This window comes from Phyllobates terribilis, unplaced genomic scaffold (assembly GCF_046119375.1).
Source record: "Phyllobates terribilis strain yellow unplaced genomic scaffold, ASM4611937v1 Scaffold_5__5_contigs__length_657084704, whole genome shotgun sequence".
NCBI lineage: Eukaryota > Metazoa > Chordata > Amphibia > Anura > Dendrobatidae > Phyllobates > Phyllobates terribilis.
Genome location: NW_027362765.1, coordinates 261664280 through 261682675, shown reverse-complemented (window position 1 = coordinate 261682675; position 18396 = coordinate 261664280). Strand labels below are relative to the sequence as shown.

General features: G+C 42.4%; 1 protein-coding gene across 1 annotated transcript in view; it reads right to left on the bottom strand.

The window, feature by feature from the left end:
- The window catches only part of GAA (alpha glucosidase), a 66391-nt gene extending 48321 nt beyond the window's left edge, over positions 1-18070 (bottom strand). The window contains exons 1-5 of the mRNA XM_073684113.1: positions 17916-18070; positions 6895-7315; positions 6667-6812; positions 3480-3645; positions 1129-1225 (exon numbers count right to left, since the gene is read on the bottom strand). Of these exons, the coding sequence (XP_073540214.1) occupies positions 1129-1225; positions 3480-3645; positions 6667-6812; positions 6895-7305 (820 nt within the window). The 5' untranslated portion in view covers positions 7306-7315; positions 17916-18070. The remainder of the gene's footprint in view (positions 1-1128; positions 1226-3479; positions 3646-6666; positions 6813-6894; positions 7316-17915) is intronic.
- Positions 18071-18396: the final 326 nt, after the last annotated feature.

Sequence of the window (18396 nt, the reverse complement as noted above, 5' to 3'; positions counted from 1 at the left end):
CACCTCATGGAGCAGACACCGGTGCTACAGGCAAGGAGCAGTTCTTCCAGGCGATTGGGCCGGGCCTGAGAAACCTCCTTTTGTTCCTTTTCGTACCTGATCTTCAGATACAGGTTTCCTCAAGGACAGGAAACAAACTGAAGTGGGAGAGAGGTTCCGCCCTTTTTATTCAATAGATTCCAGTCCTTGATGGGCGAATGCCCCCTCCCATTTGGTGCTGTTGTGGGGGAAAGGAAAAATGTTACTTTTCTCCCAGGTGCTACTCTTTCAGTACTGCAGGATGGGCACTTCATAACGCTATTAACCCTAATATCTGCAGTTTAATAACGTTATCAGAAGTGACAGGTTCCCTTTAAAGAGAACCTGTCAGCAGCATTAAGGCCATGGCCCCACTATCAGTATTTTTTCTCTGGAGTGGAAGCGAAAACCAGGTGAGGAACAATCAGAGGAAAGCTGTAATAGAAACAAGTCACCAATTCCGCATTTATCACCCACTCCTGGGAAATAATACTGACCAAATACTGATAGTGGGGTCATGGCCTTAGCCCTATAAACTAAAGGCATGGCCATAATGGTGTTGTGATGCTGATTAATCTGATACCTGATGTGAAGAGATCAACTCAGTGGCTGCTGAAAACTCACCGTATGAAGTTTTCATAAAATTATGTCTTCTGTGCTTTTTTTTTATTGAAGTCCTGTACACAGGACGCAGATTCACACTGCGCATATGCCAGCCACACATTCATGGCAGCGGCGGCGCAGAATTTTAAAAAGGAGACAGGTCACTGAATAATCAGTGACCTGTACAAGAAGCAATGGAGGCTGGTGGGGGAATGGAGAACCAGAAGAAGACCCGGCCTCGAAACACACAAGACATCATTTTACGAAAACAGCCACAGATCGGATTCCTTCACATCAGGTATCAGATTCATCAGCATCACAACACCATTATGGCTGTGCCTTTAATTTATAGGGCTAAATCCTGCTGACAGGTTCTCTATGAACAGTATATCAGCACATTCAATAATTTTGTGAATATTGTACAATGAACAAGATTGCCAGTGGTTACTTTCACATCTTACAAGAACATAAAAATATCAAAAGAATTCATTAAAGTAAAATACTTACCCATAGCATTGCTGTTTAACAGAAACACTCCATGAGCTGAACCATCGTTTTCCAAAGCCAAGTAGAATGGATGGGAGCCATATAAATTAGCCTCTTTCTATTAAATAAAAAAAAAAAAAAAAAAAGTAGCCTCAGCACTATTGATCTCATTCTTGAATTTTTAACTGCATACAATTTAAACCTCAGCAAAACGGTTTTATTGATATTGCTTGTGCTTTCTTGTAAAGGGGGTCTGTCGACATAAAATTAATATTCAAACCAAGCTAAAGCGCTTGGTGTACACTTGGTGTAGCCAAACAGTTCACCTTCCCACCTTCTGGTTTTCCATCTATCTCAGCTCTCCTCCCGAATTGATGGCTCTATCTTTACAGAAGACAGTAAAGGGTTGGGGTAGATTGAAAACAATTAGGTGGCAATGTGTACTGAACTGCTCTTTCCTGCCAGGAGAGCGCCAACAGACTGCTTTGTTTGAACGGTCATCTTGTGCTACCTTTAAAATGAAACCATCACCACATTTCACAATAAAAAAACAGCATAAAAACAGATCTCTAGGGCATAAGTCTTGTACTTTTATACAACCATTCTTATAAGGTTTTTTAAAATTCTAATATTAAAACGAGCTGGACTCATTAAACGCTCATTTTAATATTAGACAAGAAAAATGTCAAAATTGATAATACAGCCATTCTGAGCCGATTCATCAAGTCTGGCACCATGTCAATCTTGATGGAGTACAAGAGGTGCACAATTCATTAAGAGGATCACGTCAGTTAATAAATTCTGCACTTCTTTTGAGTGGTGTGCCATGCCAGAAATGCCAGGCATAGCATCCCTGCCGTGCAAAACAGTTTCGACTAATTGGAAAGCGGGTATGGCCGCACCCTGTCCCCATATGGCACCTCCCCAGCCCTGCCAATTTCGGTGGAGCTGATTTAAATTGGTGTAAAAAGGCCTAAAGTCGCAAGATTTTTGTGCAACTTTGCGTTACACAAGAATTCTACATATTTTCTAACTTTTTACAACACTTATCTATTTATCTGGCGGAAAAGCTTTGAAGAATCAGTCCTATAATGTACAACAAAAAAAACTGAAATACAAAAATGTAAATGTAAGATGGAATTGAAGAAAAATTGACATTTTTTTTTAGTCTTATGTTTTATCACTTTCAAATTTCCTGCAAGTCAGGTAAGAACAGTTATTCAGGTACCAAATTTAGGATATGTACACACTGAGTTACTGCTCTAAAAAAGGCTACATTTTTCAATTTTCGAGGAGGATTTGGAGAGTTTCAGCTCCAAATTCTCTTAAAAACATTCTCCATGTGTACATGGAGGTTTTTTTGTCACTAAAGATAAAAAAAAATGTGCAGATTCTTGGAGCTATAATTTTTGGAGTACAGTGGCTGGCAGTGAGAGGGTCAGCTCAGCACACAGTGTCTCACTGTCCCTGGGGATAAGATGCTACAGGGGATATACTGAGAAGTACAATACTCAGAGAAGACCGGTACTGTCCCCTTCACTACCAAGGGATTTGTTTAATAGAACAATCTCCAGCAGTAGCTATCCCCAGAATAAGGGTTTGCTCACACAGCGTATAAATCAGACAAGTGCAATGTGAGGGGAAAAAAAGGGAATTGCACTCGGAAAGGTTATTCAATGAGGCCGTGCAGATCTGAAGATTTTTCTCTCAGCTTGGTGCAAGCTGTAGATTTCATTGATCCCATTTAGATAACTTCGCTAAAGTGATTTTGATTTCTTCTCTAGTTTGGCATTCACCATATTTTATTAGTTTGGAGAATTAGGCAGGGACAGCAAACAAACTTTTCTTCTATTTTAGATTTTGCTGTCTACGTTTGGGAAAGAGGGGGAGGATTTACATTTGTATTAACTTTATGCATTTATTAGTCACTTTAGGAAATCTGAACCTGCAATTGCCTATACAAAAGATTGAAAAATTAATCATTTCCTGTGAAGTCCAGCTGCAGGCTGGGCTTTATTGGTGTAAAAGCATGGCAGACATAGGGGCTTTCATTATGCCACAGGCTGCCATGGCAACCCATTAGCACCCCATAATCGCTCCATAGGGTGGGGCGATGGTCATCAGAAATAACATACCAATTCCTACCATATATAATGCTCCTGTCACGATTGACAGCAGCACCTAAAAGGTTAAGATTGCAGCAATAGCAGTAGTTACTCTTGGTTGCCGGCTGTATGACACAGCTGGCATCTGAAGCTTTATGTAGCGAGCTCCGCTCCTAAGCAAGGGCACAACGTCTGTTGAAACAGTACAGCTGACATCACCAATGGGTTAATTATGTATGCAGCTTATATTGGGAAATACTTCCTTACCGCAGGACCAACATCTCTATTCCAAAAAGTCAGTCGGGACCAATCAGTGTTTAGGTTAATGGAAGTGAGATGTTCCCCCAGACCATATAGATATTGAGAGGGAAGCGATGTGGAAATCTGTAAGAACTGATCTGCAAACAGAAGTGGAGCCAAGGCAGTATTCACACTGGAAAGACAAAAAGGAATTTATTAGAAAACCACCAGCTCTCCTGACCTTAGCTTTACAAAATGATTACACATCCCGTAATAAACCTTGTGCGTTCCGCTATTAGGGTTCCAAGGCTTTTAGGAATAATTTGACAGCTTGGTGTCACCAGTTGGGGAAGGGGAGGGTGGGTATGTCCTTACACACGGACATTGACCAATCTGTGCTAACTATCAGACAATAGGGGGATGCACCTTCAATGGCAACGCACAGATGTCAATGTATTGATAGAATTCGTAAGGGAAATGGTAACATCATATTTATTCATACATTTCCAGGAGAAAACCGGAAAACTGAGCAACAAAATTATAAAGGGAAGATGCTCCAGAATTGTTATTTTATGTGGAATAGTGAGACACAACTAATTGGTACAGTATGGTTTGTGATTTCCAGGAAATATGTATTCAGAAACATACTACCAACAATGATTAAAAACCAAGCATACTATACACCCACCTGATCCATCGGAAGATTCCTGGACTTTATCATTGCTTTGCTCATATAGAGTCATGTATATGAACTAATTTTAAGTGTGACAAGTTTAGAATAAAATATGTAATTTACAAACAAGAACTGTGAGTTCGGAGCTTCAAAAACTGGTTTCTATGGTCGAGCAGTTGCACTGAAACCCAATAATGAGATGCAAAATACAAGGCGTGGGCCATAGTGGTATAAATCACGTCACCACCGGACAATGGAAGCATTGTCAGAGGATGATGCTATTAATGCCAGTAGAATTAATGAATTGTACCTACTGTGAAATATGATGGAGCAAGGATAATTGTATAAGTCTTTTTAAGGATTTGGGCTGAAGACCACACATACACATTAAATGGCTGTTGGAAGAACGTTTCTTAAAACAATTGTTTGGGAAAAAGTCATCTTGTGCACGTTTGGCCAAGAGCTCCTGTGTTCTATATGAGAAAGCAAAAGTCATCATTGGTGGTGACTAGTGTTGAGTGAGTATGTTCTGTCCGAGTATGCTCGGGCCGAGCTCAGAGTATTTACAGCTGCTCGGTGATATGGTTAAATCACTCCCGTGTGCATGATTTGCAACTGTTTGACAGCTTTATTACATGTGAGGAATGTGTAAGAAATAGACATTCCTCACATGTAATAAAGCTGTCAAACCGTTGCAAATCATGCACACGGGAGCGATTCAACCATATCACCGAGCAGCTATAAATACTCGGAGCTCGGCCGAGTGTACTCGGCTAAAGGGTTAATAGAACATACTCGTTCAACACTAGTGGTGACTTATCTCCAAGAGAACAAAACAATTGGCAGTCCGAAATCAGACATGCTCGATCAACATCTCCCCAACCATCAGTCAGCTGGCATCCCCATATACATTGGAGTTTTGGATAAACCCATTGATATTGGCGTGTGCGGTTGACATTAGTCTAATCTTTACGGGGGGGGATTAAGCCTCTTATTTACAATAAATAGTAAGGTTACAACATACAATCCAACTTTATGACAACAGCTTGGAAATGCTTTTGGCAGTTTCAGCACATCTGTGTCCCTGTGTAACGCGAGGTCCATAAAGACACCTTATGAGCAGTTTCATTTCAGGGAACTCTAGTGGTCTGCCAAGAGTTCTGACCTCAAGCCTTTGGACACATTGGGGATTAAATGGAATTCCTACTGTAAGCTATTGTCTTGTAAAAAGCCTTCCTGGAACAGCAGAGGCCATCACGGCTGCAAATTAGGGCCTAAATTCTTATTAATACTCATGGCACTGCAACTTCATGATTGCTTTTTCAGTGAGTAGTCAGTTTCTCAACTGGCTGGTAATGGAGGAGATGCCAGCATCATTATAGACAAGTGCAAGTCAGGACAGGAAACCGGACCAGGCTTGCAGGGTGTTGCATAACCTGTGTAGGACATGTGTGACACCTGGGTGGAAAAGTTGGTTTAGTTTTGAACAGCAGGACACTTTACAATGGGTGATAGGAGGAGGATCAGGTGGGGAAAGGGCTGCTAGAAACAAGGCTAAAGCATTAGCGAGCCTCATCCTCAGTATTCACTGAAAGCGGTGTTGTAAAGCAGAACTTGGGTTACTAAGTAATTGCACCAAGCTCTAAGAATAAGTTGAAGTTAAAACTATTCAGAGGTCTGTATGAAGTCAAAATTGTGCTGAGGGCTGTGGGTCATCAATAGTAACGAGTGAAAAAGCAATAACCATTGTGTAAACTGCAACCAACAAGCTCTAATGGCTCATAGGGGATCTACAACCATCAATCATGTGGTAGCTCTGTGTGTGAACAAATGAAAATACATTTCCTACATAATCAATGTTGGTCTGAGACAGGTTCTATAAAGGGAGACCACTCGAATACCAAGTTATACTGTAGGTATTTGCTCGTGGTAAAAAGTTAAAATTAGTAAACCACCATTGAGTGTGGGACTTGGGGCAGGATTACAACAGACAGAATGTCAAAAAATTAGAGGCAATCGGAAGCTATATCTAATGAATATGTGTAATCAGGGAGAAGCCCTTCCGTGCTTGTATATTGCTGGAGTGATCATATTAGAATGTGTCATCGTTTTTTAGGTTTATCAGTCCATTATCTGCGTTCAGAGTCAGTTATTTGAAGGCTTGATTCTAGATCACAGAAGAGATCCCCATTTGGGGCCTCCAGGTTCCCAGTTTTATGGACCATTTTTTTTTCCCCCATGAGACAACTCAACTTTAAAATGTCTTCTTTTAAAAGATTCATTGTCCATCGCACCTATAACAAATAATTACGCAGCTTTCTCCATACACTGACAGCCATGTCAAATGAATACACATATATAATGAGCAACAGGTAATATAATTGTTACAGGGTTTTCCTATATCTAAATGAGTTATTTGCACAAAACATTTTTTGTAGAAAATTGTCTTTATGAGACCAAAAATTATCAAAACATATGAGACATTAACCTTCTATAATTGCAGTCTGAATTAGTCATATTAACCACTTGTCAGCCACTTACAGCTCCTGTCCATTGCTCTTTCTTTTTACTACAATACTAAATGGGTCAGCGGTAATTTGGACGTCATACTGAGTATTGGTTGCCTTTCCTTTTACACATGGAGTTTTCATGGGAACTTCATAACGTTTCTGAGCTGGGTCAACGATCTGAAAAAAAAAACTAAAGTGGAATAAATCAATTCCAGGAAGAAAAAAAAAGTGTCAAAAGATAAAAAATAAAAATACTCACAGTAAAATGCAGTCTGTCATCAGTCTCAAATAACACCACAAGCTGCAAAGTCATAATATCGTTTGGCATAAAGGTCTCCTTAGATCGAACAATGGTAGCAGTAAATCCATGTTCGGTCTCATTTTTGCTGGTCAGCCTATAGTTTGGATATGTGGATGGGAAAAAACACCATGGTTGGCCAATCCTTGGATCTTTTTCAGTTGGAGAGTAGCAGCAACCACGGGCTTCACATTCTTCCTTTGTTACACCTTTTTCCGGTGCACAGTCAAATCGACTAGAAGGGGCCAAAGCACATGTATCCAACGACTCCCGAGAAGTGGCCACTGTACTGACCAAAACAAAGACACCAAGCCCCAATATCATACTATCAGACCACCATCTCCTTCTTTCACAACACCTGAGATCTGTCATCTTCAGCCACCTGCAAGAATCCAAATATAAACTTTAAAGGTTATTCCTCTCTACATATAAGTGTTTCTCACTAAATTAGAATGTCATCAAAAAGTTAATTTATTTAAGTTCTTCAATGCAAAAAGCGAAACTCATATTATATAGAGTCATTACAAACAGAGTGATCTATTTCAAGTGTTTATTTCTGTTAATGTTGATGATTATGGCTTACAGCCAATGAAAACATAAAGGCCATTATCTCAGTAAATTAGAATACTTTATAACAACAGCTTGAAAAATGTTTTTAAAATCCGAAATGTTGTCCTACTGAAATGTATGTTCAGTAAATGCCCTCAATACTTGGTCGGGGCTCCTTTTGCATCAATTACTGCATCAATGCGGCGTGGCATGGAGGCGATCAGCCTGTGGCACCGCTGAGGTGTTGTGGAAGCCCAGGTTGCTTTGATAGCAGCCTTCAGCTCGTCTGCATTGTTGGGTCTGGTGTCTCTCATCTTCCTCTTGACAATACCGCATAGATTCTCTATGAGGTTAAGGTCAGGTGAGTTTGATGGCCAATCAAGCACAGTGATACTGTTGTTTTTACACCAGGTATTGGTACTTCTGGCAGTGTGGACAGGTGCCAAGTCCTGCTGGAGAATGAAATTTCCATCTCCAAAAAGCTTGTCAGCAGAGGGAAGCATGAAGTGCTCTAAAATGTCCTGGTAGATGACTGCAATGAGTTTGGTCTTGATAACAAACAGAAAAAACTGACGGCACTTCGAATACAAGAAATAGGTGTGAACAGGTGCTTACTAGGAGGAGCTACCGCCATATACAATTAACAAACAAAGTAGCACTCTGTAACACTTAGTATATAATTATGAAGTATGAAATATGAATAGCATTACTGCTGTGGAATATAGAAATAAATGAGAAATCTTAGCGCATAAATTGGCCAATTCATGTGTACCCGACAGCCGCGATAAGGAGTTTCTCGATGTCAGGACCCTACTAATGTGAACACCTCTCTAAGGGACATCCGTCTGCTTATGTGTGGGAAAGTCAGATCCTACTGCAATTAAAACCACCTGTGGCATCAGGGTGGAGTGCTCAGTAAAAGCTGAAATATAGATTAAGATATAAGAGCTCCACCCTCGGCTGTTAACCTGTTAAGTCCCGCTGTCCATCTCTGACAACGGCATTTAACACACACCAACAGGGCTGTTGCGCCGTTATGTATAGCACAAACGATAGGTGAATTGAAGCTGTGATCATCCTAAGGGAATTATTAAATCCAAAAAGTAAAAAAAAAAAAAACATACATAAAAGTTCAAATCGCCCTTTTGGCCCATTGAAAATAAGACAACTAAAAAAAAAATACACATATTTGGTTTAATAAAAGTCTGATCTATCCAAATTTAAAATAAATTAATTTAATTTCGAAGATAGCTGAGAACAGCACTGCACTTAGCTATTTTTGTTGCTTATCTGTGCAATACTGTAGAATTATTCGTAAATACAGTGAAGGAAATAATTATTTGATCCCTTGCTGTGTTTGTAAGTGTAACGGGTCTGGGAGGCGGAACCTCTGAGCAACTTATACAAGGGGGCGGTCCTTGTAAGGAAGCGGGTGGCGACCAGGGAAGACAGGCAGGTAGTCACAGCAGGTGACCGGGGCAGTCTCTGGGTGAACGGGCAGGAGGTCACGGCAAGTGACCGGGACAGTCTCTGGGTGAACGGGCAGGAGGTCACGGCAAGTGACCGGGACAGTCTCTGGGTAAAGGGTAGGTACGACCTGTGACGGCTGAGCCTCCAGGTAGGCTAGCAGGCAGATGGCAGATGTGTGCTCCCAGGTGAGCGGGCAAGAGTCTCTGGACTGGCAGGTGGTCACAGCACGTGACGGCGGAGCCTCCAGGTAGGCTAGCAGACAGGTAGCAGATGCGCGCTCCCAGGTGAGCGGGCAAGAGTCTCTGGACTGGCAGGTGGTCACAGCACGTGACGGCGGAGCCTCCAGGTAGGCTAGCAGACAGGTAGCAGATGAGCGCTCCCAGGTGAGCGGGCAAGAGTCTCTGGACTGGCAGGTGGTCACAGTACGTGACGGCGGAACCTCCAGGTAGGCTAGCAGGCAGGTAGCAGGTGGGCGCTCCCAGGTGAGCGGGCAAGCTGGTCCATAGACAGACTGACAGGTGTCGGAAGGCAGACCGTCGGACCTCAGGCTAGCAAGCAGGTAAGCGGATAACAGGCAGGAATCAGACAGCAATCTGGCAGGTAACTGGAAACGGGACCTGAGGGCTGAAGCAGAGTAGTGAACAGTGCAACAACATTGCTCGGGCACCTCCATTTTGGAGGAGGTGCCTTATATATGGTGAAGTCCTCCGGCCATTGGCCGGGGACTCCTTAGGACGGCGCGCGCGGCCCCTTTAAGAGGGGGGGAGCGCGTGCGCCCTAAGCACCGTGGCCGGGAAGGAGCGCGCGCTGCCAGCAGAGCGGGAGGAGGACGCCGGGCTCGGAGCGGAGAGGTGAGGGGAACAGCGTCCCTGCCTAGCAGAGGGCAGGGACGCCGACTCTACAGTAAGTTTGCCCACTGACAAAGACATGAACAGTCTATAATTTTAAGGGTAGGTTAATTTTAACATTGAGAGATAGAATATCCAAAAAAAAAAAAAAAATTCAAGAAAATCACATTGTATAAATTAGATAATTTTGTTTGCATTTTTCAGTGAGAAATAAGTATTTGATTCTTCTGGCAAACAACACTTAATACTTGGTGGCAAAACCCTTGTTGGCAAGCACAGCAGTCAGACGTTTTTTGTAGTTGATGATGAGGGTTGTGCACATGTCAGGAGGAATTTTGGTCCACTCCTCTTTGCAGATCATCTCTAAATCATTAAGATTTTGAGGCTGTCGCTTGGTAACTCGTTGATTCAACTCCCTCAATAAGTTTTCTATTGGATTAAGGTCTGGAGACTGGCTAGGCCACTCCATGACCTTAATGTGCTTCTTTTTGAGCCACTCCCTTGTCGCCTTGGCTGTATGTTTTGGGTCATTGTCTTGCTGGAAGACCCAGCCACGACCCATTTTTAATGTCCTGGCAGAGGGAAGGAGGTTGTCACTCAGGATTTTACGGTACATGGCTCCATTCATTCTCCCATTGATGCGGTGAAGTAGTCCTGTGCCCTTAGCAGAGGAACACCCCCAAAACATAATGTTTCCACCTCCTATGCTTGACAGTGTGGACGGAGTTCTTTGGGTTATAGACAGCTTTTCTTTTCCTCCAAACACTGCGAGTTGAGTTAATGCCAAAGAGCTCAATTTTTGTCTCATCTGACCACAGCACCTTCTCCCAATAACTCACAGAATCATCCAGGTGTTCATTGGCAAACTTCAGACGGGCCTGCACATGTGCCTTCTGGAGCAGGGGGACCTTGTGGGCACTGCAGGATTTTAAACCTTTAAGGCGTAATGTGTTACCAATGGTTTTCTTGGTGACTGTGGTCCCAGCTGCCTTGAGATCATTAATAAGTTCCCCCCCGTGTAGCTTTAGGCTGATCTCTCACCTTCCTCATGGTGAAGGATACCCCACGAGGTGAGATTCTGCATGGTGCCCCAGATGTCGATTGACAGTCATTTTGTATTTCTTCCATTTTCTTACTATTGCACCAACAGTTGTCTCCTTCTCACCCAGCGTCTTACTTATGGTTTTGTAGCCCATTCCAGCTTTGTGCAGGTCTATGATCTTGTCCCTGACATCCTTAGAAAGCTCTTTGGTCTTGCCCATGTTGTAGAGGTTAGAGTCTGACTGATTAATGGAGTCTGTGGACAGGAGTCTTTTATACTGGTTACTATGTAAGACATCTGTCTTTAATGCAGGTAAAGAGTTGATTAGGAGCCTCTAACTGGTCTGTAGGAGCCAGAACTCATAATGGTTTGTAGGGGATCAAATACTTATTTCTCACTGCAAAATGTAAATAAATTTATCTAATTTATACAATGCGATTTTCTTCATTTTTTTTAGGATATTCTATCTCTCAATTTTAAAATGAACCTACCCTTAAAATTATAGACTGTTCATGTCTTTGTCAGTGGGCAAACTTACAAAAACAGCAACAGATCAAATAATTATTTCCTTCACTGTATATAAAATAAATAACATGAAAAGTAACAATTTATCAGGCTCGGTGAACACCATAAGATTAAATCTTAAATAACAATAGCGGAATTACAGTTTTTTCCATTCCCACTCAAAAAAAAAGTGATGTGTGAATGTGCGCTAAGGTTAAGTGTGTCTGGCATACTGTGTGAAGGCACAAGTACAACAAAACTTCTGATGGTTGCATCTGGCACAAGACAGCAGCAGATCCAGTACACCCTATAAATTGTGAGACGGAACCTCCATAGATTGCATTTAATCAATGGGATTGGTGGAATTTGAAGTCAATACCTTAAAGGGATTTTCCACTATGCCCAAAGAGTTGGATACTTTGAAAACAACAAACTCAGATACTATTCACCCCCTGCCTTGGTCCAGCACTGGCTTTTAGCCACTGCTCTAGTCTCTGCATTTTGGCTACAGCAGAGATGTCAAGCTGGTAGCTCACATAGTAGCTGCAGTCAATCACAGAGCGTGACGGCTCGGGCCGTCTACATTGGCAGAGCCAGTTAGCTCCGTCATTGACTGCAGCGGTGAGGTGAGCCGTTCAGGTCATGTCACTGCTGCATCCAATCTACAGTGTTTGGAGCAGCGGTGCACAGCCACTGCTGGAACAAGGGTGGGTGTAGTATCAGACTGTTTTACAATCCTCTGGGGACCACTTAAAGTGGAAACCCCTTTAAACACCTTGGCTCAGAATAATCAAGACTGGTGTTTTTTAAGGCTATGTGCCCACTTTTCAAAAGCTGTCAGAATAGGCCAAGAGTGGGGTAGCAACATAAGTCACACAATTTTGAAATGTTTCAAATCATTTCACATCAGAATTCTGGTGAAAACTATTTGATGAATTGGGGCCTTTAAGCTCCTCAAACTATTCCTCAACTATTTTTTTTCAACGTGGTGTGAGAGTGGCATCAGGAATATAGCAGTACATACTGCATGCAAATAATGTTATGCGATTTGTATGTTGTACTGAATGGATAGTGCCAAGGGTGTCCCCCCCCCTCCATACACAAGACTAATGACAGCCAAACCTGGCGATAATAGACGGAGCCGGCTGACACTCTAATGTGTATAGGGACCCCGGACAACTGTCAGAGGAGTTAAAAGGACTCTCGGCACAAAATGACTGTTCAAACCAAGTACAGGCGATCGGTGCATCATGGCAGGGCCAATCATTTACATACACCTTCCCACCTACTTGGTTCCGATTTCCACCCTTCCCTGGCTCTATAAAGTTAAAGATGTCAATCAAAGAGGGACGTGGAGATTGATGGAAAGCAAGCAGGTGGGATGGTGTATTTAAGTGATTGGCCATATTGTGAAGCACCGAGACTTAGTTTGCACAGTCATTCTGTGCTGACCAGTCCCTTTGAAGGAGTTTCCCCACAAACAAAAGTTAATTTTAATCAATGGTTGTGTCTGACTGTGCAGGAACATGGTCTGATCATACCACATCTCCTGGGCAAGGGAGGAAGGAAAAGACAATACAGATATTACAGCAGGGGATCACAGCTGATTCTTTCTTAGAAGTAAAACATTGTTTAAAAACAGAGTGAAACTTTTTACCTCACAAAAAGAATCAGCTGTGATCCCGTGCTGTAATGTCTGTATACTCTTTTGCTTCCTCCCCTGCTCAGGAGATGTGGCATTATTATTATTATTTATTATTATAGCGCCATTTATTCCATGGCGCTTTACATGTGATAGGGGTATACATAGCAAAAACATTTACATAATCTTAACAAAACGAGTCAGCGACTGGTACAGGAGGAGCGAGGACCCTGCCCGCGAGGGCTCACAGTCTACATGTATGATCAGACCATGTTCTGTACACGGTCAAACAGCCATTGATTAAAATGAACTTTTGTTTGTGGGAAAACCAGCATGTCTGATTTTGGACTGCAAATCCTTTTGTTACCCCCCGAGATAAGTTGCCACCGGCTATCTCAGAGAGCACAGGAGAGCTCAGCCAAAATATCGGCCCGACAGCCATCTAATATGTATGCTTTATTTTTCAGACTGATGGCATTTGTCCTTGGCTTTGGGATGAACTGGATGACTGAGTAGAACTAGTCATTATAACCAGATTCATTGTCTGTAGAAACCATAGTGCCATCTTGGTGCAGTGATCATGCGCCTATGTATTACATGGCATTTAAAACAGGGAAAAAAAAAGGTTTTTTTAGCACACTTGTTTGGCTTAATCTTGGATTTCTGCTGCAGAATTAAACATCTGACTTAACCTTTCAAATGGTTATTCCTACAATTGCGTTATTTTTCACAAAGCACAGTAAAGGCATACTTGCTAAAACTACATTTCCCAACAGCACCTCTTTTCCTCAGTACTACAGACCCCTCCCTCTCCTGAGTGCACCTGACAAGCCACACTTCTGAGTTGATGACTCGGATCTGTGCTAAAAGCCAACTGACTGATGAGTATCAACTCTGCCATGCTTAGCTCAGCTGCATATCATCAAGCTTATAAAGTGCAGAATTCTCTTTATATTCTCCTGTACATGTCAGCTATCCTGTGGTCTGTTGTGCCTGCACACTGAAATTCATCATAACTAGGCAATGCAGACACAAACATGGCAGAGCTGTGCTTGATGCCTGCAGCAGACAATCAGTAATTTGAAACTGCAAAGGTTGATGCATAGGGCAGAAGATAAACCTCTGCCATATGCTTCATATTAGTGGCATTAGCAGTATAACATCACTGATCTGTCTGCAGCAGGTATCAAATACAGCTCAGTCATGCGTGTATCTCAGGTCTGCACTGGGCTAGTTATTACAAGCTTCAATGTGCAGGCAGAGCAGAGCGAAGAACAGCTGAGCTATATTAGAAACCAGCTAACAGAAGAATGAGGTAAAACACAGGCAGCGATACTGATGTAAATGATATAATATAAAATTGGTCAAGCTCGTTACTGCAGAAGAGCACAGAATACACGAGAAGCAGAGCGTATCCTCAAGGTAGAATACACTATTTTCTGTGCTGGGGGCAGAGCAGAGCTATGCTGGAAGCCAGCGAAGAGGGACTGCACTGTGCACAACCGACCAGGAGTACCTGAACTACAGCAGGATGGATCTAATGGCAATTAGAGGGTAAATGCAGTATCACATGGAAGGGCATCATTATTTGGCGAGGGGGGAATTGTGCACTTCGGAGCAGATTTAAAAAGAAGTTCTACTGGAACAAATAAATATTTGTGTATAAAATTCAAAGACCACATTATAATTTGGGGATTAACACTTTAATAACCAGGCCTGATCAGCCAACTTTTTTTGCCACTTCACATTTCCGCAACCAAACTTTATAAGGCTTTTCAGTGTTCAATTTTACTCACCAAAAGGCTTGCACTACCTAAAAATAATAAAAACGAAGTTACAAAAGTCCCTTGGTCCAGAGCTGACACGCTGCAGCATTGATGTCACAACTACAGAGCACAATCACGACAGAGTTGCAGACGACCATTGCAGCACAAGACACTGAGTCCAGTGTTTGGCTGCAGCAGTCATGAACACTGCAATTGTGACATACTGCTGCAGCCTGTCAACAAACAAAGATTTAGGCAGTGGAGGAGAAGCTTTATGTACCTGGGGAGGGTCATTACTTTTAGGTAGAGCAAGCCTTTTACCAGAAAAACATTGAAAACCTAAATCCCCTTTAAGAAAACATTTTTTTTATTAAACTGATTTGTGTCAGGTGTCCATCCGTTACATACTCCAGTAATCAAAGAGGAACAATCGGGGTGTACTGCACAGGTCAGCTTTATATGGTTGTATTTAAAACGCTGAGGTTTTCCTGCTGTTCTTGCTGAACATAGACTTTCATTGTGGTTTCACACCAAGCACACATATAAGTGAGTAAGATTGCAGAAATTTATAATAAATATACCCAGAGTTGTGCATAATTATAATAGAGCATCGATAAACTTCTGTAGTGCTATACTGTATTTCCATATACGTCCAATGTCATATGGCGGTATACAGAGGTATGGTGCTATGCTGTATTTCCATATACGTCCAATGTCATATGGCAGTATACAGAGGTATGGTGCTATACTGTATTTCCATATACATCCAATGTCATATGGCGGTATACAGAGGTATGGTGCTATACTGTATTTCCATATACATCCAATGTCATATGGCGGTATACAGAGGTATGGTGCTATGCTGTATTTCCATATACGTCCAATGTCATATGGCGGTATACAGAGGTATGGTGCTATACTGTATTTCCATATAAATCCAATGTCATATGGCGGTATACAGAGGTATGGTGCTATGCTGTATTTCCATATACGTCCAATGTCATATGGCGGTATACAGAGGTATGGTGCTATACTGTATTTCCATATCAGTCCAATGTCATATGGCGGTATACAGAGGTATGGTGCTATACTGTATTTCCATATACATCCAATGTCATATGGCGGTATACAGAGGTATGGTGCTATGCTGTATTTCCATATACGTCCAATGTCATATGGCAGTATACAGAGGTATGGTGCTATACTGTATTTCCATATTAGTCCAATGTCATATGGCGGTATACAGAGGTATGGTGCTATACTGTATTTCCATATACATCCAATGTCATATGGCGGTATACAGAGGTATGGTGCTATGCTGTATTTCCATATACGTCCAATGTCATATGGCGGTATACAGAGGTATGGTGCTATACTGTATTTCCATATCAGTCCAATGTCATATGGCGGTATACAGAGGTATGGTGCTATACTGTATTTCCATATAAATCCAATGTCATATGGCCGTATACAGAGGTATGGTGCTATGCTGTATTTCCATATACGTCCAATGTCATATGGCGGTATACAGAGGTATGGTGCTATACTGTATTTCCATATACGTCCAATGTCATATGGCGGTATACAGAGGTATGGTGCTATACTGTATTTCCATATACATCCAATGTCATATGGCGGTATACAGAGGTATGGTGCTATGCTGTATTTCCATATACGTCCAATGTCATATGGCAGTATACAGAGGTATGGTGCTATACTGTATTTCCATATTAGTCCAATGTCATATGGCGGTATACAGAGGTATGGTGCTATACTGTATTTCCATATACATCCAATGTCATATGGCGGTATACAGAGGTATGGTGCTATGCTGTATTTCCATATACATCCAATGTCATATGGCGGTATACAGAGGTATGGTGCTATACTGTATTTCCATATCAGTCCAATGTCATATGGCGGTATACAGAGGTATGGTGCTATACTGTATTTCCATATCAGTCCAATGTCATATGGCGGTATACAGAGGTATGGTGCTATACTGTATTTCCATATCAGTCCAATGTCATATGGCGGTATACAGAGGTATGGTGCTATATTGTATTTCCATATACGTCCAATGTCATATGGCGGTATACAGAAATATGGTGCTATACTGTATTTCCATATACGTACAATGTCATATGGCGGTATACAGAGGTATGGTGCTATACTGTATTTCCATGTAAGTCCAATGTCATATGGCGGTATACAGAGGTTTTGGACTTCTAGAGACGTAATAGAATGACCAGCTCTTCTGTATGGTGCCCCACGTGGCAGAGTACAGAGAGTCATTGGTGCTATAGAATAGGGACACAGTATACCACTGTACAGACTTATTCACACAACTATCATATATGTCCATACAGTAGCCCCTTAAGGATCGGGCGATTTTTCGTATATGTGCTTTTATTTTTTTAATCACCCCCCCCCCCCAGAAAAATAAAAAATATTTATGAGACACTTTTAAAAAACAATTCAATTTTCATTGTATTTTTAGGTTCCCATAGAGGACTCCACTATTATTATTTGCACTATACGGCAATGTAAAGTGAAATTTGTCATCTCCCTTATAGCCCAGCCAGAGGTTCTGCTTTGTAGGAGCACTGAAATAGTGACGGGGAACCACTGCTCCAAGGAGACCCACAGCAGCAGAAGTGATTGGCGGCAGCATCTAAATGTCACAAGATCGCAGGGGGACAAGGGGCAGTGCCGGGCTGAGAGAGAAGTGCACCATTTATTTATTTTTTTCATTTTACTAGATAAGGGGTTGTCCAACAGTCGACAATAATTCTGGTGGCAGCTATTAGAGGCTGGCGCATATAGTGCGCTCCACACATCTGCACCCCGACGTTCATGTACATCAGGGGTTAATAAAGTTTGCATTTTGCAAAATCTGCCACACAGATCAGCGCACAGCAATGCATAAAACACATAGTGAGCCAATGCCTGGGTGTATGGGAACAAGCAGGTAGGGGGAGGACAGAGCTGATCCTTATAGCCAAAAGTGAGCACAGGCCGGACCCCAGAGGACACACAGGAGGGGCAGGCTTCTCATTATAGTGTCTACATACAGGAGCTGAGCACTTGTACAGCACGAGTAAAGCACAAGTGGGCATAATGTTATAGCTGCCAGTAACACAGTCTATAGTCCCACTTACCTCTCGACATGCAGCTCGGCGCTGGACTTGCTGGAGCCCTTTAATAACAGCAGATCATGTGACTTGTGGGCACGTGACAGTGCAGGAAGAGATTGGGGAAGTGAGCGCCGCAGTGGACGTGACTGGTCTGCGGGGACATGGGACTGTGCGAGCCGTGACGTCACAGCGTGGGCTCAGCAGCACTGCCCGGCAGTCACGTGATTCTGCCGTCCGGTGCCATTACAGCGTACCTCATAGTTTTTTATTACCTTTATATCTTATTTTTCCATACAGGGAGCTGTGTGACGGCTTGGGGTTTTTTTGTGTGTTTTTTCCAAGCAGAGCACTATGTAGCATTGCAGTGTATAGTGAAAATGGAGGTCTCCTGTGAAGTTCAGCCACAGGCTGGGCTATAGGAGTACCAAAATGGCAGCCGTGAGCCTTTGAGCTGGTCCCTGGCTGCCTTTGTAACTCATCCATAACCTACGATCAGGTCACAGTG